The sequence below is a fragment of the Coregonus clupeaformis genome, unplaced genomic scaffold (assembly GCF_020615455.1).
Source record: "Coregonus clupeaformis isolate EN_2021a unplaced genomic scaffold, ASM2061545v1 scaf0904, whole genome shotgun sequence".
In the NCBI taxonomy this organism is placed as follows: Eukaryota; Metazoa; Chordata; class Actinopteri; order Salmoniformes; family Salmonidae; genus Coregonus; species Coregonus clupeaformis.
The window spans coordinates 173,842-199,643 of record NW_025534358.1 but is presented as its reverse complement, the minus strand read 5'-3'; the positions used below and the strand labels follow the sequence as shown (position 1 = coordinate 199,643).

Here is a 25,802-nt window from a genome sequence, read left to right as displayed (position 1 = left end):
TAAGAGCATCTGATAAATGACTCAAATGGAAATGTAAAATCTAGGATCAGTTCCCCACTGTCCATGTAATGTTATTCATTATGATCTAAAAGGCAAAAGGGGTCTTAGATCAACACTCCTACTCTGAAACTCTTCATGAATACAGGCCTAGCTAGATATGAATGGACCCATAACCTTGATAAAGGATTGTTTTCCACCGGAGGCCTGGTTCAGCAGTGTTAGTTCTGTAGTGCAACCCTGGCCCAGACTGGGTAAACATCGCCATCTCGTGGACATTTATTTGTATGACAGGAAGACAAAGGGACCCTATTCACTATCAGTGTTTCCCAACCAGGGGTACTTGGACTATCCACAGGGGGTCCTTGAGAAGACTCATGAGACCAGAGGGTTACTGGTAAAATGCACATGAGAGGGTCCTCTGGGTAACTGAAAACGGTTGGGGACCACTGCCCTATACAGAGCAATAGTAATGGAGACTTTTTGTAGGCACAAACTCCACCTCGGTTCATTGGTCAAATCCTACGGGGAAATTAATGGAGTTTTTGTCGGGTTTTTGGATAAATTCCGACAATAAGGTCTGTGGTAAACACAGGCTTAGGAGATCTTATAGCCTACGATTTATTATATAAGATAATCTTCATCAGCTAACGTCACTTTTTGTGAAATTTGAAGCATTTATGTAATCAGAAAAAGCCCATAAAGGCTTCATAATTCATAAAGGTCATGTTAACTGACTGATATTATCTCATAGAACAAAACATAAAGGCTTCATAATTCATAAAGGTCATGTTACCTGACTGATATTATCTCATAGAACAAAACATAAAGGCTTCATAATTCATAAAGGTCATGTTACCTGACTGATATTATCTCATAGAACATAAACTTCATCATTCATAAAGGTCATGTTACCTGACTGATATTATCTCACAGAACAAAACATAAAGGCTTCATAATTCATAAAGGTCATGTTACCTGACTGATATTATCTCATAGAACAAAACATAAAGGCTTCATAATTCATAAAGGTCATGTTACCTGACTGATATTATCTCATAGAACAAAACGTATAAGATCTACTAAGTCTGTGTTCATCTCAGATCTTATTTTCAGCGTTTATCCCAAAACCCTAGTCTTTCCCTATTCATTTAGGCTACAAGCTGGCGAGCTCTATACAGTGCACACTGCTTTATGGCACCCTTTCACAGTCACGGGGAGAATCTCAATTGCACACTCCTCGCCTCCTTCTCAAAACCCATTGGATGAGAAAGCCAGAGGTCCCGCCCCTCTGACCTTCTCCTCCAATGGGTTTAGAGGAGGTGAAGAGAGAGAACGGGAGGAGTATACAATTGAGATTCTCCCAGAGGGTAACTGCATACATGGAGTGTGTCTGAAAGTGGTTATTGCTAAATAAGTGGGAGGATCAACAGAAGAGGGTGTATGGAAACATAACAGCTAATTGGGCAGATTGGTTGCCACTCAAGACCATTTTGCATGGCTGCTTGCTGCTTCCTTGTAGCATTTTAGCTAAACCTAACCCTAACTCTTTTCTAATCTTAACCTCATTATCCTGATCTGCTAGGTTACTCCTACAACCTGCCACGTTAATTATCCTAACCTGCCACGTTAATTATCCTAACCTGCCACATTAGTTATCCTAACCTGACACGTTAATTATCCTAACCTGACACGTTAATTATCCTAACCTGACATGTTAATTATCCTAACCTGACATGTTAATTATCCTAACCTGACACGTTAATTATCCTAACCTGACATGTTAATTATCCTAACCAGACACTTTAATTATCCTAACCTGACATGTTAATTATCCTAACCTGACATGTTAATTATCCTAACCTGACACGTTAATTATCCTAACCTGACATGTTAATTATCCTAACCTGACATGTTAATTATCCTAACCTGCTACACTAATTATCCTAACCTGACATGTTAATTATCCTAACCTGACACGTTAATTATCCTAACCAGCTAAGTTAGTTCTCCTAACCTGACATGTTAATTATCCTAACCTGACACTTTAATTATCCTAACCTTCCACGTTAATTATCCTAACCTGCCACGTTAATTATCCTAACCAGCTAAGTTAGTTCTCCTAACCTGACATGTTAATTATCCTAACCTGACACGTTAATTATCCTAACCTGCCACGTTAATTATCCTAACCCGCTTAGCTAAAATGCAACAAGGAAGCAGCAAGCAGCCACGCAAAACGGTTTTGAGTGGCAACCAATCAACCCAATTAGCTGTTATGTTTCCATATATGTTATTCCACTTATGTTGATCCTCCCACTTATTTAGTAACACCCACCTTCAGACATCCATACTTGTTTTTCCCTCTCCACTAATGAGGAGATTCTCAATTGCATAATCCTTGCGTCCTCACTCCTCTCTCCTCGACTCCTTTTCAAAACCCATTAGATGAGAAAGCGGGAGGGTTTCCCCTCTGACCTTCTCCAATGGGTTTAGAGAAGGAGGCGAGGAGAGAGAAGAGAGGACCCCAGGAGTATCCACCTCATTTTCTAACGCTTTTGAAAACACTGACGCCAAACACGGAAAAAATGGATCCAACTTCCTCCGCGCTCACGCATTATTATAATTCATATGCATTAGCCTGTTTCTGTTAGATGATACATCATGACAAAATAGAGAATATTACTGTCCTGCTAATGTTCCTGGACCTTCTAGGCTAAACTGCAGAGTAAAAACCCATAACTGATCCAAATCAGACAGGCTAGATGCAGTTATTTTGAAATTAATATTCAAAACGCCTGGCTTTTGAACGGTTATTCAAATGACCTGGGATATTCACTGCAGTTTACAGCCTAGACTAGAGTTGTGTACTCACTTGAAAACAATAATAACATTCTTCATTACATTGTGTTGATGTAGCTTAGGTAGAATACGTTTCTTGTCCCTAACAAACTGAAACAATAGGGTAGGTTTTTCGAGCTAGGAGGGAGTTCTGCCTGACTCTGGCATCATAACTGAGAAGAATGGAATAAGGGATGCTTTTAATCATCATGTTACCTCGGCAGGCTTTTTATTTGAGAGAAACGGTGGTTTAGTTGACCCTGGTCAGCCAATCGACTGCTCTTCCCTCTGCCAGCCTCTAGCTGACTCAACGGTTGACCCGTCAACTTCTAGTCAATCTCTGTTTCATTTCAACTATTTACTATCTGTGATGTGCTAGATGTCTTGCTTAAGATTGATGTAAAAAAAAAAATCCACTGGGGCTGATATGCTTCATCCATTTCTACTGCAGCTCTCTGCCCCACTGATTGCTGAATCATCAACCCGTAACCTGACAGTTATATCTGGTACTATCTCCAAGGTTTGGAAGGCGGCCCATGTACTCCCCCTTCACAAAGGTGGTGACCCCTTGTGACCAAAATAATTATCGCCCTATTTATAAACTTTTTTGCCTAGCAAAAATATTAGAATCCTTAATTAATTATCAGCTAAGATGTATTCTAAATGTACATCAGTGGGGTTTTAGACCAGGTCATAGCACTATCTCTGCTGCATCCCTAGTTATAAATGATTTGGTTCACTGTAAGGATAGAAGGCAACATTGTGCTGCCCTCTTCATTGACCTGTCAAAGGCTGTTGATCACTCACTGCTAATTCAGAGGCTTGGCTCAATTGGCCTAGACCAGGCTGCATGTAACTGGTAAAAAAATGACTTGACAGATAGAACTCAATGTGTATCTACTGATGGTGTTAAATCAGGCGACAGTGTGCTTTAGGACCATGCGGAGGGTTCTGAGCAGTCGGGTAGGCTGTTTGGAGTGTTTATCCAACTGGATAAAAAATGAATATAAAAATGAATATAAATAAAGTTATGTCTCCCCCACTTCTAAAACCAAAGTTGCACCTATGCTGTTTACATTAACAATATTGACTTGTCTATAAAAAACTGTAACCTCCACTTGTATACAGTTGATAGTTGTTGTGTATGCTATTTCCCCCACGGTTGACCAGGCTCTATCTGAACTACAGTCTGCCTTCATGGAATTACAGAAAAACTTTATTGACCTGAAATGAGCATTGAATGCAGGGAAAACTCAGTATATGTTGTTCTCTAGTGCACATCAAAATAACTGATTTAGTGTACTTTGAATGGTGTCCATATTGATTGTGTCCCTGCTTATAAATATCTGGGAATCTGGATAGATGAAAAGCTGTCTTTTAAAAAGCATATTGATGAGTTAGTTAAGAAGCTGAGAATAGAAATGGGCTTCTTCTATAGAAACAGGTCCTGCCTCTCGCTAAACAGTAGAAAGCAGATTATTCAGTCAACGTTCCTATCGGTCCTAGACTATGGTGACATCATTTACATTTACATTTACGTCATTTAGCAGACGCTCTTATCGATTTACAAATTGGTGCATTCACCTTATAGCCAGTGGAACAACCACTTTACAATATGTTTTATTTTATTTTTTGGGGGGTGGGGTAAGGGGGGGATAGAAGGATTACTTTATCCTATCCCAGGTATTCCTTAAAGAGGTAGGGTTTCAAGTGTCTCTGGAAGGTGGTGAGTGACTCCGCTGTGCTAGCGTCGTGAGGGAGCTTGTTCCACCATTGGGGTGCCAGAGCAACGAACAGTTTTGACTGGGCTGAGCGGGAACTGTGCTTCCGCAGAGGTAGGGGGGCCAGCAGGCCAGATGTGGATGAACGCAATGCCCTCGTTTGGGTGTAGGGACTGATCAGAGCCTGAAGGTACGGAGGTGCCGTTCCCCTCACAGCTCCGTAGGCAAGCACCATGGTCTTGTAGCAGATGCGAGCTTCAACTGGAAGCCAGTGGAGTGTGCGGAGGAGCGGGGTGACGTGAGAGAACTTGGGAAAGTTGAACAGAGGGGAGAGGTGCGCTTGTGAAGTTGGAAAACATTTTGTGTACGTTTTTTTCCCCCGAATTGGTTTTAACTGCACTCTACTTTACTTACCTTAACAAAATAAGATGTATAGTTGAATATTTTAGAAATGAGTCGTCTCAATTCGCTTGCTGCTTGGCTGTATTGACGAAGGTTCCAGTGCCACTGGCAGTGGCTTCGGGAGCTGCTTGGGTTCGTCGGATCGGGAGCTGGAGAGGACAGTTTAGTCTGAGGTCATTTAAGGGCTTCGGGGACACTGGACATCGTTTTTCGGAAGCATGCAGGGCACTTTCTGCCTATTGGATTATAAATAGTCAACTGTTGGTTTCAAGGGCTTTCTACCGTGATAACTGTGGGGTTAGACTGTTTGTTTTTTATAGCTCCAACGGCGCCAACGAACATTTTCAGTTTAGCACCCGGGTTTAGGTTATCTTAAAATATTATTGTATTGTGTGTATTGCCAATTGTTTGCAAGTGGATCATTCATTATTCATTCTTTTTATATTCACATTCTATCTGTAGGTAAGAACCCTGGTCTCTTTGGTTTTTCTTTAGCGAGTTTAGTCATACCAGGTTTATTATGTACTGAGTGGACCTTTTCACCATACTTTTACTCTATGGATTTATCTGAGCCTGTGGTGATAGGGTTACATCAACATTATAAATATGGTGGAAACTCCCACTAGTCCATGCCTCCACCAATCCAATGCTTTTAGATTATGGGAAGTAGTGAACAAGTGCACACTTCAGGAGAAAGGAGATATTATTGGGACACACTCAGATGCTCTGTTAATCAACCACATTGGTCTACCACAAGGCTTCCTTGGTTCAAACTGTCAGATTATTGTTATAATGTTGTTTGTAGTATAGAGATAATGATGTTATTGATTATCAATGTTATGATATTGATTATGATGTAGAGTATTGTTATGATGTTGTTGGTAGTATATAGATAATTATGTTATTGATTACAAAAATGCGAGGGGTGTATTCAGTTTTGTGAGATACTGTATGTTAGAGCAGGAGTAGGGGGTGTAGAAGTTAGAGGTCTGTTACCTGAGTCAAGATCAACAGGAGGGAGGGAGGGAGGGAGGGAGGGAGAGAGGGAGAGAGAGAGGGAGAGAGAGAGAGAGAGAGAGAGAGAGAGAGGTTAAATTAACATCAACAGACTAACATGCAGTCAACTGAATATCTTTTCATCACTGACTTCTAACCAGTGATGTCATCACAAACAGTAACCTTTTCCACTCTTCCACTTTTGGTCCTGCTCAGCTTGACCTATGACCTCTGAAATGAATGATTTCAAAAACAGACAAAGCAAAGGTATTAAATTAGATATAAACTCATCTGCAAAGAGAGTTACACATTTCCATGGAAAGGGAATGTACACTAAATGACCAAAAGTATGTGGACACCTGCTTGTCAAACATCTCATTCCAAAGTCATGACCATTAGTATGAAGTTGGTCCCCCTTTGCTGCTATGACAGCCTCCACTGTTCAGAGAAGGCTTTCCACTAGATGTTGGAACATTACTGCGGGGACCTGCTTCCATTCAGCCACAAGAGCATTAGTGAGGTAATGTTAAATATACATTGCTGCGTGGATTTTTTCCTTTGGACTGCCAGATTGTGAAGCGTGATTCATCACTCCAGAGAACGCGTTTTCAATGCTCCAGAGTCCAATGGCGGTGGGCTTTATACCACTCCAGCCGATGCTTGGCATTGCTCATGGTGATCTTAGGCTTTGTTCAGTTGCTCAACCATGGAAACCCATTTCATGAAGCTCCCGACAAACAGTTCTTGTTCTGACGTTGCTTCCAGAGGCAGTCTGGAACTCGTTGTGAGTGTTGCAACCGAGGACAGACGGTTTTTACACGCTACCCTCTTCAGCACTCGGCGGTCCCGTTCTGTGAGCTTGTGTGGCCTACCACTTCACGCTGAGCCGTTGTTGCTCCTAGACATATACCTTCACAATAACAGAACTTACAGTTGACCGAGGCAGCTCCAGCAGGGCAGAAATTTGACAAACTGACTTGTTGGAAAGGTGGCATCCTGTGACGGTGCCACGTTGAAAGTCAATGAGCTCTTCTGTATGGGCCATTCTACTGCCAATGTTTGTCTATGGAGATTGCATGGCTATGTGCTCGATTTTAAACACCTGTCAGGAAGGGGTGTGGCTGAAATAGAATCCACTAATTTGAAGGGGTGTCCACATACTTTTGTATCTATAGCGTGTTGTTGCATCATACCATCGATAAGCCTATCTTCCCCATCACATCATGAAAGGTCATGTTGATGTTCATTTACTCTCTCTCTCTCTCTCTCTCTCTCTCTCTCTCTCTCTCTCTCTCTCTCTCTCTCTCTCTCTCTCTCTCTCTCTCTCTCTCTCTCTCTCTCTCTCTCTCTCTCTCTCTCTCTCTCTCTCTCTCTCTCTCTCTCTCTCTCTCTCTCTCTCTCTCTCTCTCTCTCTCTCTCTCTCTCTCTCTCTCTCTCTCTCTCTCTCTCTTCCTCTTTCTCCTCAGATCTCCAGGCTCAAAGCATCAGTCCACCAGGTAGGTAGAGTATAAATCTACAGTGATTATAGCGGTTCAATATTAGTCAACTTTATTATCCAACATGGAGAAATTCATGTGTCCATACACACCATTCTAAAACCCAATAACAAGTACTGTTTTATGGCACTGCTAATACTTGTCAACCACAAAGCATTACTGCTGTTAGAATAACAGAAACCCTGTCATAATCTGTCCTCACCACTGTGTTTTCCTCTCTGCTGTTTACAGCTGAACACTCAGTCAGACTGGTGAATGGGACCACTTCCTGTTCTGGGATTGTGGAAGTCTTCTACGGAGGAGAGTGGTCAGGTCTATGTCCTGCGTGGTGGTGGGGCATGAGAGAGGCTAAGGTTGTGTGTAGAGAGCTGGGCTGTGGGAATGCTGTAGCTGAATCTGCAGGACCTCTGGTTGAAGATGGAGGAGGAGGAGGAGAAGGAGGAGTCACAGTAAGGAATAGTTGTAGTGGAGATGAGTCTACATTTAGAGAGTGTGGAGCAGCAGGACCTGCTGACTGTTATGGTTATGGTAGATATTATCATCATCATGTGACCTGTTCAGGTAAGACACTGGTAGTATTGAGAGATTTAATTGGTACATTATACAAGATTTACATGTATCATGTTTTATGTGTTTTTCATTTCATTTAAAGAGAGTGAGAGATGTTAGATGTATTTAAACATTATATTTGTGTTTGTCATATTGGTTTATGGGAGATGTGCATGGGCAGATCATTGTAGTTCAGATGTTACTGAAGTGAAGCTGCCTGATGGATGTCCAGCTGTTTATTTTCTATAAAGTGAAGTGAACTTATTCCTGTCTCCTGCCTGCATTATTCCCAACCCTGTCCTGAGTGACTAAGAACCCATTTCTACCTCTTACAGTATCAAACATAGCAACCTACAGTCTTTTATCCAACATATTTGTGTTTAGTCCTTGACAGTGTCATCAACAAAACTGATTGAATGTTCCACCAACTCTTTTTCTCCAGAGTCTGTGCAGCTTGTGGATGGAGCTGGCCTCTGCTCTGGGAGACTGGAGGTGAAGTCCAATCGGTCCTGGGCCTCAGTGTGTGAAGCTGACTTTGACCAGCAGGATGCAGAGGTAGTCTGTGGGGAGCTCGGCTGTGGGGCTCCTGCAGCTCTACAGGGGGGGCTCTATGGAGAAGGTGAGGGTCAGACCTGGGATAAAGAGTTCCAGTGTAAAGGCAATGAGTCCCTTCTCCTGGACTGTGACACCTCAGACAGAAAAAACAACACCTGCCTACCTGGTAATGCTGTTGGACTCACCTGCTCAGGTAAGAAACAGTTTGTCACTCAATCAACATTGTTTCTCGCCTGGAGTGAAGAATATGAGAGGCAATATATAGTGGGCTCCAAAATTACTGCCACCCCTGTCTGGCAATGCACAAACAATACTTACAGAAATATAAACAATATAATTATAGAGAGAAACTGAAAATACCAACATGTGAGAAATTCTGTACTATATTAATGTTCCAATGGAACCCACCAAAAGCATTTAATGATTTAATTAAAAATCAATGTCCTCCATATCAAGGTTTCACAATTAATGGCACCCTTAAAGATTATTGTAAATAACATCTACCAAAATTAAACCAGGAATTAAATTCCACTTATTTAAGTTTATCTAACTCTTAAGGAACTATATTGAGCCATTACATCACTTCCTGTTTCACTAGGGTATAAAAATGAGGTAACACGCATACAATATCTCTTTGTCATCCAACACCATGAAGAAAACAAAAGAACTGGCAGTTCAAAAGAGACAGGTGGTCGTAGACCTTCATAAATCTGGTAATGGCTACAAGAAGATCCACAAACAATTGAATATACCACTGAGCACTGTCAGGGCAATTATTAAAACATTTAAAAGATATGGAACAGTTGAAAACCTCACGGGTAGAGGACGCAAATGCATTTTGCCCCCCAGGATAGGGAGGAGGATGGTGAGAGAAGCAACAAAATCCCCAAGAATCACTGTGAAAGAATTGCAGGCCTTGGTGGCGTCTTGGGGTCACCAGGTTTCAAAAAGCACCATCAGACGCCACCTCCACAACCACAGGCTCTTTGGAAGGGTTGCCAGAAGAAAGCCCTTTCTGACCCCAAGACACAGACGCAAGCGCTTGGAGTTTGCCAAACGTCATTTAAATTATGACTGGAAGAAGGTGCTCTGGTCAGATGAGACCAAAATTGAACGTTTTGGTCAGATACAGCATCGACATGTTTGGCGTCGAAACAGAGATGCATACAAGGAGAGGCACCTCATACCCACTGTGAAATATGGTGGTGGGTCAGTGATGATTTGGGGCTGTTTTAATTCCAGAGGTCCAGGGGCACTGGATGGCATAATGAATTCCACCAAGTATCAGGCAATTTCAGCTGACAAAGAAGGCTGGGACTTGGCCGTAGGTGGAGTTTCCAACAAGACAATGACCCAAAACATACCTCAAGATCCACACAGAAATGGTTCTGTGACAAAAAATATATATGTTCTGCCATGGCCATCTCAGTCAGACCTCAATCCAATCGAAAATCTGTGGGCTGATTTGAAGATGGCAGTTGATAAGCGCAAACCCAAGAATGTGAAGGATCTTGAAAGGATCTGCATAGAGGAATGGTCCAAAATCCCTCCAAATGTGTTCCTTAACCTTGTCAAACATTACAGGAAAAGACTCCATGCTGTTATCCTTGCCAGAGGTGGTTGCACTAAGTACTAAATGAGGAGTGCCAATAATTATGAAACCTTGATTTAGGTGACATTTATTTTGTATTAAATAATTGTATGATTTTGGTTGGTTCCATTGAAACATTAATAAAGTACAGTATTGTTTATATTTTTTAAAGTATTGTTGGTGCAGTCAGGGGTGCCAGTAATTTTGGAGCCCACTGTAGATGTGTTTTAGTGTGAAAATAGTAAGATTACTGTCTCTCTCTCTTCTTTTCTCAGAGCCTGATGATGTGAGGCTGGTGGGAGGAGGCAGTCGCTGTGCTGGTGGAGTGGAGCGGTACGACCAGGGAGAGTGGAGGACTGTGGGAGCTGTAGACTGGGACAAGGAGGCTTTAGCTGCAGTAGTGTGTAGACAGCTGGGTTGTGGCTCCACTGTTTCAGTACTACCTGGAAACACCACTAGAGGGATTGCAGTTTACTGTTCTCGGTCTGAGCCTTCACTGAGGGAGTGTAGGAGAATGTATCATTTCCTTCCTGTAGTCACAGTGATCTGCTCAGGTAATATCAAGATATTATAATTATATTCAACTGATTTCCTTCATTCATACAACTTCCTCTGCACCTCTCACGATGACTGTTTAGCTTGTAAGTCTGCTTTGCAAAACAGATCACTCAGTCAAGTAGGAATAAAATACAACTTAAATATCCCAGAATGCTTTTGTATTTGAACGTTATCTCAGTGAACGTCTCTACTCACTGCCACTGTCACATGTCATGTTATTGTCATATCTAAATGAGGAAAGTAGTTGAGGAGCTACGTTTTCTTTTTCTCTCCTCTTGTTCCAGATGTCCTGCTTCAGCCTGATATCAACATATGTTGTCTCAGTGACTGTAGGCCCACTACTCATGTTGCCCTGTGAGGGAGGGTGGCTAGCACTGTTACATGCTGATGTTATTGTCATATCTATAGGAAACTAGTTGAAGAGGTTTTTCTTGTTCTCTTTTCTTGTTACAGATCTCCTGGTCCAGCCTGATATCTTCCTGACTGACTCAATGGGAGGGGTCTCCAGGGGCCACCAGGGGCCCGAAGTGTTTAGGGGCTACAGCTTCACCATCACCTGCTCCACTCAGCCACAGTACCCAGGAGGCTCCTTCCTCCTCACGTTCACCGGCTCCAACAGAACCCAGACCCAGCCAGCTGTCAATCACTCTGCTGCCTTCCTCTTCCCTGCTGCAGATGGCTCCCACCAAGGGAACTACAGCTGTGTTTATGACAATTATGTTTTCTCTCATAACTTCTCCTCTGAGAGTGAGCTCCTCACCCTCACCGTCACAGGTAACTGAACATGAACCAGACTTCTAACTTTGTCATTGACAGATTTCCCACAGATCTATGTGATGATGACCAGTCCCCTCATCAAAGGTGTTTCTGTTTGCAGCCTCTCCTTTGCCAGCCTTCATCATCAGACACGTTGTAGTGCTGCTGATCCTACTGACAGCCATCACCACCATCTACCTGTACTACAAGGTAAAGACATTTACTCAGACGTTACAAGTCATTTAAATGTTTGTGTCTATGAGCAGGGTTCAGATTCTACATTGGTCTATATCTGTGTTTAAGGTGTGTTATTAACCAGATGTGTATCTTTGACTTGTGTTGCACTATCTTGGGTTTGTTCTTCTGTACAGAGAACGAGACACAGAGACACACACACACAGAGAGAGAACGAGAGACCGGGATTTTAATAATAGCTGAAAAGTTCAGAATTAGTTTATCTTTCTAGAACCTTGGAAGACATCTAAAAAGAGTGACAGCAACCACCATGATTCCTTTTAGTTTGTTTTTTTGCAACCATGGTAACATGGGGTTTTGGGTAACATGGGGTTTTGGTAACATGGGGTTTTGGGTAACATGGGGTTTGGGTAACATGGGGTTTGGGTAACATGGGGTTTTGGTAACATGGGGTTTTGGGTAACATGGGGTTTGAGTAACATGGGGGTTTGGGTAACATGGGGTTTTGGTAACATGGGGTTTTGGTAACATGAGGTTTTGGTAACATGGGGTTTTGGGTAACATGGGGGTTTTGGGTAACATGGGGTTTTGGGTAACATGGGGTTTTGGGTAACATGGTGTTTTGGGTAACATGGGGTTTTGGTAACATGGGGTTTTGGGTAACATGGGGTTATGGGTAACATGGGGTTTTGGTAACATGGGGTTTTGGTAACATGGGGTTTTGGGTAACATGGGGTTTTGGTAACATGGGGTTTTGGTAACATGGGGTTTTGGGTAACATGGGGTTTTGGTAACATGGGGTTTTGGGTAACATGGGGTTTTGGGTAACATGGGGGTTTGGGTAACATGGGGTTTTGGTAACATGGGGTTTTGGTAACATGGGGTTTTGGTAACATGAGGTTTTGGTAACATGGGGTTTTGGGTAACATGGGGGTTTTGGGTAACATGGGGTTTTGGGTAACATGGGGTTTTGGGTAACATGGTGTTTTGGGTAACATGGGGTTTTGGTAACATGGGGTATTTGGTAACATGGGGTTTTGGTAACATGGGGTTTTGGTAATATTGGGCTTTCATTATTTTTAGAGAGTAGCTCAATTACGTCTGTTTTGTGTTCCAGAATGTATTGCTGCTTTTAGCTTTTGTCTTTATGTCTTTATCATATTTAGTGTTTCTCTTAGATTCTTTATCTTGAAGGGTTTCCATTATTGGTCCATGACTGACTCACTCACTCACTCTTGGTGCTGTGTCTCCCTAGACCACCAGGAGGCAGAAGAGAGTGAACAGGGTGAGCAGCATGGATCTTTATGTTGATGCCAATGCCATGGAGATGGTCTCTCTGAGCTCCAGAGCTGAAGCTGGACCGGGAGAGGAGAGAGCAGCCCAGGGGACTGAGTAGGAGTAGAATGATGCTGACCCTACATGCTGATCTTAGGTCAGTTTTGTGTTTTGAACTCGATGGTCAGCAGTGGACTGGTGTTTATAATGTGGCGGCAAACCTTAAGTGGTTCTAATTTTAATAACATGTTCAGAATTAGTTTATCTTTTTATAACCTTGGTAGAAATCTAAAAGGAGTGACTGCAACCACCATTATTAATTTTAGTTAGTTTTTTGCTACCAGGGGAACATGGGGTTTTGGTAACATGGGGTTTTGGTAATATAGGGTTTTGGTAACTTAGGGTTTGGGTAACTTGGGGTTTGGGTAACATGGGGTTTTGGGTAACATGGGGTTTTTGGTAACTTGGGGTTTGGGTAACTTGGGGTTTTGGTAACATGGCGTTTTGGTAACATGGGGTTTTGGTAATATAGGGTTTTGGTAACATGGGGTTTTGGTAACTTGGGGTTTTGGGTAACATGGGGTTTTGGGTATCATGGGTTTTTGGGTAACATGGGGTTTGGGTAACATAGGGTTTTGGGTAACATGGGGTTTTGGGTAACATGGGGTTTTGGGTAACATGGGGTTTTGGTAACATGGGGTTTTGGGTAACATGGAGTTTTGGTAACATGGCGTTTTGGTAACATGGGGTTTTGGTAATATAGGGTTTTGGTAACATGGGGTTTTGGTAACTTGGGGTTTTGGGTAACATGGGGTTTTGGGTAACATGGGGTTTTGGGTAACATGGGGTTTTGGTAACATGGGGTTTTGGGTAACATGGGGTTTTGGTAACATGGCGTTTTGGTAAAATGGGTTTTTGGTAACTTGGGGTTTGGGTAACTTGGGGTTTGGGTAACATGGCATTTTGGTAACATGGGGTTTTGGTAACATGGGGTTTTGGTAACATGGGGTTTTGGCAACTTGGGGTTTTGGGTAACATGGGGGTTTGGGTAACATAGGGTTTTGGGTAACATGGGGTTTTGGTAACATGGGGTTTTGGGTAACATGGGGAATGTGGTAACATGGGGTTTTGGGTAACATGGGGTTATGGGTAACATGGGGTTTTGGGTAACATGGGGTTTTGGGTAACATGGGGTTTTGGTAACATGGGGTTTTGGGTAACATGTGGTTTTTGGTAACATGGGGTTTTGGGTAACATGGGGTTTTGGGTAACATGGGGTTTTGGGTAACATGGGGTTTTGGGTAACATGGGGTTTTGGGTAACATGGGGTTTTGGGTAACATGGGGTTTTGGGTAACATGGGGTTTTAATTACTTTTAGAGAGTAGCTCAATTACGTCTGTTTTGTGTTCCAGAATGTATTGCTGCTTTTAGCTTTTGTCTTTATGTCTTTATCTTATTTAGTGTTTCTCTTAGATTCTTTATCTTGAAGTGTTTCCATTATTAGTCCATGTATTATTATAATCATCTGTTCATTCTTAAATCAAGGGATCAACTTTTTCTCAAGTCATTTTGGTTTATTGTTGGGGATTGTTGTGTTGTTTACCTCTCATGATGTTATTGATTATAAATGTTATGATATTGATTATGATGTAGATTATTGTTATGATGTTAGTAGTATATAGATAATGATGTTATTGATTATAAATGTTATGATATTGATTAGGATGTAGATTATTGTTATGATGTTGTTAGTAATATGAAGAGATAATGATGTTTTTCTCTTATCTGTGGGTTACAGAGAAAGTATAGTACTTAGTGCAGGTCTGATATACAATAGATGGTGTTGTACAAATCAATCAATCAATAAGTAACGTAAATGAATATTGTATTGTATTATATCAATGACATTAAAGTTATTGTTGACAAGTGCTAATTCTACACTGAGTATACAAAACATTAAGAACACCTGCTCTTTCCCAGACATAGACTGACCAGTTGAATCTGGGTGAAAGCTATGAAGCGTTATTGATGTCACTTGTTAAATCCACTTTAATCAGTGTAGCTGAAGGGGAGGAGACAGGTTTTAAAAAATGATTTTTAAGGCTTGAGATAATTGACACATGGATTGTGTATGTGTTCCATTCAGAGGGTGAATCGGCAAGACAACAGATTTAAGTGTCTTTGAACAGGATATGGAAGTTGGGGCCAGGCAACCCAGTTTGAGTGTGTCAAGAACTGCAACGCTGCTGGGTATTTTACGCTCAACAGATTGCCGTGTGTATCAAGAATGTCCTCCACCCAAAGGACATCCAGCCAACTTGACATAACTGTGGGAAGCATTGGAGTCAACATGGGCCAGCTTCCCTGTGGAATGTTTTCGACACCCTGTAGAGTCCGTACCCCGACAAATTGAGGCTGTTCTGAGGGCAAAAGGTTGGGGTGCAACGCAATATTAGGAAGATGTTTCTAATGTTTTGTACACTCAGTGGATAGTTGATGTGAGTTCAGATAATGTTTTGTTGTTATGTTATTTACCCTTTCCAGATAAAGACCTGTTGCTCTCTAAACTGCCATGTAATCACTGAATGCTTTTAATAAACTCACAGGCTGTCAGTCTTGTGTGATTTCCCCTCCAGTTTTTTATTTCACAGTGGTCAAGGGGTTATTGATCATTAGTGATTCCATCAGTGACACCAAACATCAGCTCAGCCCAGAGGTTCAGTACCTTGACCCTTAGTGACCTCTCCCACAGACAGACAGACAGACAGACAGACAGACAGACAGACAGACAGAAGAATGTCAGAGGCAGAATTCTGCATCTTCATATCACAATAACAGCTTTTTAATGCAACTGGAGGTGGTCTGAATATCGCTCACACAGGACAACGACTCCCATTGTTAGGGGCATAGACATGAGCATCTTGTCACTATATACAGATCTCTGGACGGATGGATACACTTTTACACCTGCTACGTTAGGTTAGATACACACAGACCACATGGCAGAGGAATGTACACAACACAACTACGAGAGGGACAGAGACAGTTGGTGAAAGTGGACCTTATCTACTCTGAAGTACTAGTTAAACGATTTGTTCAGACGGTTGTGCAGTATACTTAGACAGGCTAGCTAAATAGGATGACTAAAGACAGTACAGTATGGGGAACACATACAGTGAAGGAAAAAAGTATTTGATCCCTTGCTGATTTTGTATGTTGGCCCACTGACAAAGACATGATCAGTCTATAATTTTAATGGTAGGTTTATTTGAACAGTGAGAGACAGAATAACAACAAAAAAATCCAGAAAACCGAACGTCAAAAATGTTATAAATTGATTTGCATTTTAATGAGGGAAATAAGTATTTGACCCCTTTGCAAAACATGACTTAGTACTTGGTGGCAAAACCCTTGTTGGCAATCACAGAGGTCAGACGTTTCTTGTAGTTGGCCACCAGGTTTGCACACATCTCAGGAGGGATTTTGTTCCACTCCTCTTTGCAGATCTTCTCCTAGGTCATTAAGGTTTCGAGGCTGACGTTTGGCAACTCGAACCTTCAGCTCCCTCCACAGATTTTCTATGGGATTAAGGTCTGGAGACTGGCTAGGCCACTCCAGGACCTTAATGTGCTTCTTCTTGAGCCTCTCCTTTGTTGCCTTGGCCGTGTGTTTTGGGTCATTGTCATGCTGGAATACCCATCCACGACCCATGTTCAATGCCCTGGCTGAGGGAAGGAGGTTCTCACCCAAGATTTGACGGTACATGGCCCCGTCCATCGTCCCTTTGATGCGGAGAAGTTGTCCTGTCCCCTTAGCAGAAAAACACCCCCAAAGCATAATGTTTCTACCTCCATGTTTGACGGTGGGGATGGTGTTCTTGGGGTCATAGGCAGCATTCCTCCTCCTCCAAACACGGCGAGTTGAGTTGATGCCAAAGAGCTCGATTTTGGTCTCATCTGACCACAACACTTTCACCCAGTTCTCCTCTGAATCATTCAGATGTTCATTGGCAAACTTCAGACGGCCCTGTATATGTGCTTTCTTGAGCAGGGGGACCTTGCGGGCGCTGCAGGATTTCAGTCCTTCACGGCATAGTGTGTTACCAATTGTTTTCTTGGTGACTATGGTCCCAGCTGCCTTGAGATCATTGACAAGATCCTCCCGTGTAGTTCTGGGCTGATTCCTCACCATTCTCATGATAATTGCAACTCCACAAGGTGAGATCTTGCATGGAGCCCCAGGCCGAGGGAGATTGACAGTTATTTTGTGTTTCTTCCATTTGCGAATAATCGCACCAACTGTTGTCACCTTCTCAACAAGCTGCTTGGCGATGGTCTTGTAGCCCATTCCAGCCTTGTGTAGGTCTACAATCTTGTCCCTGACATCCTTGGAGAGCTCTTTGGTCTTGGCCATGGTGGAGAGTTTGGAATCTGATTGATTGATTGCTTCTGTGGACAGGTGTCTTTTATACAGGTAACAAGCTGAGATTAGGAGCACTCCCTTTAAGAGTGTGCTCCTAATCTCAGCTCGTTACCTGTATAAAAGACACCTGGGAGCCAGAAATCTTTCTGATTGAGAGGGGGTCAAATACTTATTTCCCTCATTAAAATGCAAATCAATTTATAACATTTTTGAGATGCGTTTTTCTGGATTTTTTTCTTGTTATTCTTTCTCTCATTGTTCAAATAAACCTACCATTAAAATTATAGACTGATCATTTCTTTGTCAGTGGGCAAATGTACAAAATCAGCTGGGGATCAAATACTTTTTTCCCTCACTGTACAGTGCCTTGCAAAAGTATTCGTCCCCCTTGGTGTTTTTCCTATTTTGTTGCATTACAACCTGTAATTTAAATGGACCTTTATTTGGATTGCATGTAATGGACATACACAAAGTAGTCCAAATTGGTGAAGTGAAATGAAAAAAATAACTCATTTCAAAAGATTCTAACAAATAAATAACAGAAAAGGGGTGCATTCATATGTATTCACCCCCTTTGCTATGATCCCCTATAAAGACCTGGTGCAACCAATTACCTTCAGAAGTCATATAATTAGTTAAATAAATTCCACCTGTGTGCAATCTGTCACATGATCTGTCACATGATCTCAGTGTATACACACCTGTTCTGAAAGGCCCCAGAGTCTGCAACACCACTAAGCAAGGGGCACCCCCAAGTAAGTCTCCTGAGTGGCGCAGTGGTCTAAGGCACTGCTGCGCAGTGCTAACTGTGCCACTAGAGATCCTGGTTCGAATCCAGGCTCTGTCGCAGCCGGCCGCGACCGGGAGACTCATGGGCGGCGCACAATTGGCCCAGCGTCGTCCAGGGTAGGGGAGGGAATGGCCGGCAAGGATGTAGCTCAGTTGATAGAGCATGGCGTTTGCAACGCCAGGGTTGTGGGTTCGATTCCCACGGGGGGCCAGTATAAAAATAAAATAAAAAAATAAAAAAATAAAAATAAAAATAAAAAAAATGTATTCACTAACTGTAAGTCGCTCTGGATAAGAGCGTCTGCTAAATGACTAAAATGTAAATGTAAAATGTAAGCGGCACCCCCAAGTAAGCGGCACCATGAAGACCAAAGAGCTCTCCAAACAGGTCAGGGACAAAGTTGTGGAGAAGTACAGATCAGGGTTGGTTGGGTTATAAAAAAATATCAGAAACTTTGAACATCCCACGGAGCTCCATTAAATCCATTATTAAAAAATGGAACGAATATGGCACCACAACAAACTTGCCAGTAGAGGGCCGCCCACCAAAACTCACAGACCAGGCAGGGAGGGCGTTAATCAGAGAGGCAACAAAGATACCAAAGATAACCCTGAAGGAGCTGCAAAGCTCCACAGCGGAGATTGTAGTCTCTGTCCATAGGACCACTTTAAGCCATACACTCCACAGAGCTGGGCTTTATGGAAGAGTGGCCAGAAAAAGCCATTGCTTAAAGAAAAAAATAAGCAACCACGTTTCGTTTTTGCCAAAGGCATGTGGGAGACTCCCCAAACATATGGAAGAAGGTACTCTGGTCAGATGAGACTAAAATTGAACTTTTTGGCCATCAAGGAAAATGTCTGGCGCAAACGCAACACCTCTCATCACCCCGAGAACACCATCACCACATTGAAGCATGGTGGTGGCAATATCATGCTTTGGGGATGTTTTTCATTGGCAGGGACTGGGAAACTGGTCACAATTGAAGGAGTGATGGATGGCACTAAATACAGGGAAATTCTTGAGGGAAACCTGTTTTAGTCTTCCAGAGATTTGAGACTGGGATGGAGGTTCACCTTCCAGCTGGACAATGACCCTAAGCATACTGCTAAAGCAACACTGAAGTGGTTTAAGGAGAAACATTTAAATGTCTTGGAATGGCCTAGTCAAAGCCCAGACCTCAATCCAATTGAGAATCTGTGGTATGACTTAAAGATTGCTGTACACCAGCGGAACCCATCCAACTTGAAGGAGCTGGAGCAGTTTTGCCTTGAAGAATGGGCAATTTCTTGTTTGTTTCACAATAAAAAATGTTTTTACATCTTCAAAGTGGTAGGCATGTTGTGGAAATGAAATGTTACAAATCCCCCAAAAATCAATTTTATTTCCAGGTTGTAAGGCAACAAAATAAGAAAAATTGCAAGGGGGGTTAATAGTTTTGCAAGACACTGTACACAACTGAAATATTTGATTGTTTCATAGTCATTTCCTATTTTTAGTTTTTTTGTTTTGGCAATTTAATGTTCACTGTTTTTTTGCTTAGAAATTTCCCCTAAAAAGCTCTAAAACCATTGTAATGCAATTATTTGATAATGCATTTCATGTTTTTTTAAATTATCGAATTGGAAAACCGTTATTTTTTTTTTGTAATCGAACCGAAACCGAACAGACCTAAAAAAGCACTAATTTCTCAGCATTAACCCACACACACACACACACACACACACACACACACACACACACACACACACACACACACACACACACACACACACACACACACACACACACACACACACACACACACACACACACACACACACACACCTTTTGATTGTCGTTCCAAAAGCAAGTTTTGTTTTTAAATTCTTAAAACAAAGACAGATTAGATGTTGTGGGACATAAATGTTCAATTATACCAATGTCATTAGTTCCTCCATTTAGCTGTATAGTGTCCTATTAGCATTTAGCTGTATAGTGTCCTATTAGCATTTAGCTGTATAGTGTCCTATTAGCATTTAGCTGTATAGTGACCTATTAGCATTTAGCTGTATAGTGTCCTATTAGCATTTAGCTGTATAGTGTATAGCCCCGTGGGCCCTGGTCAATAGTAGTGAGTGCTCTATATAGGGAACAGGGTACCATTGAATATAGGGTGACGTTTTCCCTACACGCTGATCTTGGGTTAGTTTTGCATTTCCCCCACTAATGGAAAAGGTTAGGATTGGGGGAGGAGAAGCTGATCCTAGATCTGTACCTCGGGGAAACTTTACCTGTACAGTCTTCACTGCAGTTTGGTGGAATATGAAAGATGAAAAATGAAATATTTCCCTCTGCTGGCCAGAGAACAATATTACACCTCAGGCCTACATGTACAGTACTGCATCATCCTGTCAGCCAGTTACACCATTACCCAGACACTCTGGGAGAATCTCAGCCAGTTACACCATGACCCAGACACTCTGGAAGAATCTCAGCCAGTTACACCATGACCCAGACACTCTGGGAGAATCTCAGCCAGTTACACCATGACCCAGACACTCTGGGAGAATCTCAGCCAGTTACACCATGACCCAGACACTCTGGGAGAATCTCAGCCAGTTACACCATGACCCAGACACTCTGGGAGAATCTCAGCCAGTTACACCATTACCCAGACACTCTGGGAGAATCTCAGCCAGTTACACCATGACCCAGACACTCTGGGAGAATCTCAGCCAGTTACACCATGACCCAGACACTCTGGGAGAATCTCAGCCAGTTACACCATGACCCAGACACTCTGGGAGAATCTCAGCCAGTTACACCATGACCCAGACACTCTGGGAGAATCTCAGCCAGTTACACCATGACCCAGACACTCTGGGAGAATCTCAGCCAGTTACACCATTACCCAGACACTCTGGGAGAATCTCAGCCGGTTACACCATGACCCAGACACTCTGGGAGAATCTCAGCCGGTTACACCATGACCCAGACACTCTGGGAGAATCTCAGCCAGTTACACCATGACCCAGACACTCTGTGAGAATCTCATCCAGTTACACCATGACCCAGACACTCTGGGAGAATCTAGGCCAGTTACACCATTACCCAGACACTCTCTGACGGGGCCCATGTCCACCTCTCTGACGGACCCTTTGTCCTTCTCTCATATGGGGCCCATGTCCTCCTCTCTGACGGGGCCCATGTCCTCCTCTCTGACGGGGCCCATGTCCACCTCTCTGACGGAACCCTTGTCCTCCTCTCTGACGGGCCCCTTGTCCTCCTCTCTGATGGGGCCCATGTCCACCTCTTTGACGGGGCCCATGTCCTCCTCTCTGATGGGGCCCATGTCCTCCTCTCTGACGGGCCCTTGTCCTCCTCTCTGACGGGGCCCATGTCCTCCCTCTCTGACGGGGCCCATGTCCACCTCTCTGACGGGGGCCCATGTCCTCCTCTCTGACGGGCCCCCTTGTCCTCCTCTCTGACGGGGCACATGCCCACCTCTCTTGTGGGCCCCTTGTCCTCCTCTCTGACGGGCCCCTTGTCCTCCTCTCTGACGGGGCCCATGTCCTCCTCTCTGACGGGGCCCATGTCCTCCTCTCTGACGGGGCACATGCCCACCTCTCTGACGGGCCCCTTGTCCTCCTCTCTGACGGGCCCCTTGTCCTCCTCTCTGACGGGGCCCATGTCCTCCTCTCTGACGGGGCCCATCTCCTCCTCTCTGACGGGGCCCATGTCCTCCTCTCTGACGGGCCCCTTGTCCTCCTCTCTGACGGGCCCCTTGTCCTCCTCTCTGACGGGCCCCTTGTCCTCCTCTCTGATGGGGCCCCTTGTCCACCTCTCTGACGGGCCCCATGTCCTCCTCTCGACGGGCCCCTTGTCCTCCTCTCTGATGGGGCCCATGTCCACCTCTCTGACGGGCCCCATGTCCTCCTCTCTGACGGGCCCCTTGTCCTCCTCTCTGACGGGGCCCCTTGTCCACCTCTCTGACAGGGCCCATGTCCACCTCTCTGATGAGCCCCTTGTCCTCCTCTCTGACGGGCCCCTTGTCCTCCTCTCTGATGGGGCTCTTGTCCACCTCTCTGACGGGCCCCTTGTCCTCCTCTCTGACGGGGCCCATGTCCTCCTCTCTGACTGGGCCCATGTCCACCTCTCTGACGGGGCCCATGTCCTCCTCTCTGACGGGGCCCATGTCCTCCTCTCTGATGGGGCCCATGTCCTCCTCTCTGACGGGGCCCATGTCCACCTCTCTGACGGGCCCCTTGTCCTCCTCTCTGACGGGCCCCATGTCCTCCTCTCTGACGGGGCCCATGTCCTCCTCTCTGATGGGGCCCATGTCCTCCTCTCTGACGGGGCCCATGTCCACCTCTCTGACGGGCCCCTTGTCCTCCTCTCTGACGGGGCCCCTTGTCCACCTCTCTGATGGGGCCCATGTCCTCCTCTCTGACGGGCCCCATGTCCTCCTCTCTGATGGGGCCCATGTCCTCCTCTCTGACGGGGCACATGTCCTCCTCTCTGACGGGGCCCATGTCCACCTCTCTGACTGGCCCCTTGTCCTCCTCTCTGATGGGGCCCTTGTCCTCTTCTCTGATGGGGCCCATGTCCTCCTCTATGACGGGGCCCATGTCCTCCTTTCTGACGGGGCCCATGTCCTCCTCTCTGACGGGGCCCATGTCCACCTCTCTGACGGGCCCCTTGTCCTCCTCTCTGATGGGGCTCTTGTCCACCAGCTCTTTGGTGTCTTCCTCTCCCTTGCTGTCTATCCTGCTCCATATTGAAAGACACTGGAAGTGTTCACACCCCCTTTTATATGGTGACTAATTGTGGTTCCCACTATGTGAAATCAATTAGTAATAATGAGTAGTCATTATGTATGTTCATCGTGTATCATACATGTAATTTAAATGTTTATACTTTACAAACAGATTTAATTTCTGTAGTTCTCTAAATCCATATATAGTCGACAAACCAGTTTAAAATATATAGCTTTACCAAACGGTTAAGTGATTAACCATTACAGTTTTCCCCAATTGTTAACACACGTATGATGAAACTACATCTCAGATACTCAAAACTCAAAACACTCACTACCCTGGCATTAAAAGCGCCATGCTCTCTACCAATTGAGCTACAGAGGACCACATGGCAATTAGGGATCCAGATTTTGTCAAATTAATGTCAAAAGTATATTTTTGTTGAGGCATTTTAGCTCATTCTAACCCTTTTCCTAACTTTAACCTAATTCTCCTAACCTGCTACGTTAATTCTCCTAAACTGCTGCACAAATTCTCCTAACTTGCTACGAAAAGTCAAATCTGACGTTAATCTGACAAAAGCTGGATCCTTTCTAGCCATGACCCAACAGCAACACCGTCAGAACAATAGCAGTCTTCATTCTGAAAGGAGTCTGGTCTTCTTCAGAAGTAGTGTAGTAGTCTACAGGGTTCAGGACTCACCTTTTTAAACACTTCTTATCTCTCATATCATGAGGTTCCACATGTGTTTGGTTACATAGTGCCCAATGTTCTTCTTAGTGATAAAAAAGCAAACATTAAGAGTGTTTACTTATCAGACCCACATATATAATAAATATACTAGAATATAATATATTATATTCATATGCTTTTAGTACTCACACATGAATCATATCATGTAACTCCTGAATGGCGCAGTGGTCTAAGGCACTGCATCGCCGTGCTAACTGTGCCACTAGAGATCCTGGTTCGAATCCAGGCTCTGTCGCAGCCGGCCGCGACCGGGAGACTCATGGGCGGCGCACAATTGGCCCAGCGTTGTCCGGGGTAGGGGAGGGAATGGCCGGCAGGGATGTAGCTCAGTTGATAGAGCATGGCGTTTGCAACGCCAGGGTTGTGGGTTCGATTCCCAAGGGGGGGCCAGTATAAAAAAAAAAGATGTAAGTCGCTCTGGATAAGAGCGTCTGCTAAATGACTAAAATGTATGCAGGTCATGTGTTGTTTTGAGACAGCAGTAAAAACATACTGACAGGACAGTTCCTCTTATGGCCACTAGGTGATAGTCTGGTGTCACAGACACATGACTGCAGTCTAGAACGAAGCATTGTCCCAATTATGTCTCCTTTCTCTTAAAGTGTGCACTTGTTCACTTCCCTAAACTGAAATGACTGGTATACTAAATATGGTGGAAACTCCCACTTGATAACAGAAGGTATAGTCCCACGGGTGGAACGGTGGGAGACGAACAGTACCCCCTCTCCCCCTCTCCCCCTCTCCTCTTCTCCCTCCCCCTCTCCTCTTCTCCCCCTCTCCCCCTCTTCTCTTATCCCCCTCTCCCCCTCTCCTCTTCTCCCTCTCTCCACCTCTCCTCTTCTCCCTCTCTCCCCCTCTCCTCTTCTCCCTCTCTCCCCCTCTCCCCCCTCTCCTTATATTATATAATATACATTTGAGGAGGGGAAGGATAGAGAGAAAGGGGGAGGGAAAGGGGAGGAGAGAGGGAGGAGAGCGAGAGATGGGAGAGAGAGAGAATATATTATTATCACTGACTTCTCACCAGTGATGTCATCATAACCAGTAACCTTTTTCCACTCTTGGCCCAGCCCCAGCCTGACCCTGACATATAGCATCAGGCCTGTTGAGTTGACTTGGGTAACAGACCTCTAGCTTCTACACCACATCCCCCCTTCTCCTGCTCTAACATGAGACCTCATCAGTACTCATTTTGGGTGCTGGTACTGTTTATATTTAGGAGCTGGAACATTAACCAATATTCTATAAGAGGTGAACTCAAGCAGTAGAAAGTTAGAGGTGATATTATAGGACACACTATGTGAAACGTTGCTGCTCTGTCAGCAGTTTCCTGTGGGGTTTTTCAAAACAAATCCGTTGTGAAGTGGAAACATCTAGGAGCAACAACGGCTCAGCCACGAAGTGGTAGGCCACACAATCTCACAGAACGGGACCGCCGAGTGCTGAATCTCGTAACATGTAAAAATGGTCTGTCCCAGGTTGCAACACTCACTACCGAGTTCCAAACTGCCTCTGGAAGCAACGTCAGCGTAATAACTGTTAGTCGAGCTAAAACAACTGTTTCTACTAAAACCAAATAGCCTCCAGTACAGTAACCACTAGAGTAATACAGGATACAAGATAAACATGTTCCAAAGTAGTATCGCTCCCAGTTTCCTCCATCCAGTAATACATGAAACCTTGACTTTGTTTCCCCTTACAGTATGTATTGGAATCTACAGTCTTTACTGTGCTTTATGTAGTGCTACTGTCCAGTAGTAAAAGTAGTAGACAGGTCCAAGTCTGCAGTACATACCTATTGTCATTTTGGGACGTCTGGATGATGGATGCTACAGTGAAACGGCTCATATTGGGCTGCACTCTCTGCCCAGCCTCTATCAAGGTCAAACCATGGTGACCACATGGTCCACCACAGTCACCCCACACTCTTTCATCAGAGATTACTCTCCTTGTTCTCTGTCTTCCTCCTCTCCTCCTCCCCTTCCTCCTCCTCTCCTCCTCTTCCTCTCCTCCTCCTCCCTCCTCCTCCTCCTCCTCCTCATCCCCTCCTCCTCCTCCTCCCCTCCTCCTCCCTTCCCCTCTCCTCCTCTCCTCCTCTCCTCTCTCTCTCCCTCTCCTCTCCCTCTCTCCTCTCCTCTCCCCTCTCCTCCCCTCCTCCTCTCCTCTCCCCT

At 44.2% G+C, this 25,802-nt stretch overlaps 1 protein-coding gene and 1 long non-coding RNA gene across 3 annotated transcripts; both read left to right on the top strand.

The window, feature by feature from the left end:
- Positions 1 to 1,341: 1,341 nt before the first annotated feature.
- On the top strand, positions 1,342 to 7,847 carry LOC121562695. 2 transcript variants are annotated; one of them, XR_005999608.1, is made up of 3 exons: positions 1,342 to 1,367; positions 7,424 to 7,453; positions 7,685 to 7,847. It is a non-coding gene; the product is annotated as an uncharacterized LOC121562695 (long non-coding RNA). The 2 variants fall into 2 exon arrangements; XR_006659186.1 differs by lacking the exon at positions 1,342 to 1,367 and adding an exon at positions 4,805 to 4,923.
- A 77-nt stretch (positions 7,848 to 7,924) lies between these two features.
- On the top strand, positions 7,925 to 13,246 carry LOC123485947 (deleted in malignant brain tumors 1 protein-like). Its single transcript, XM_045217070.1, has 6 exons — positions 7,925 to 7,981; positions 8,456 to 8,750; positions 10,424 to 10,702; positions 11,160 to 11,480; positions 11,584 to 11,672; positions 12,913 to 13,246. The coding sequence occupies exons 1-6, from the start codon at positions 7,925 to 7,927 to the stop codon at positions 13,051 to 13,053; spliced, it is 1,182 nt and encodes a 393-aa protein (XP_045073005.1). The 3' UTR covers positions 13,054 to 13,246.
- The last annotated feature ends 12,556 nt before the right edge of the window (positions 13,247 to 25,802 follow it).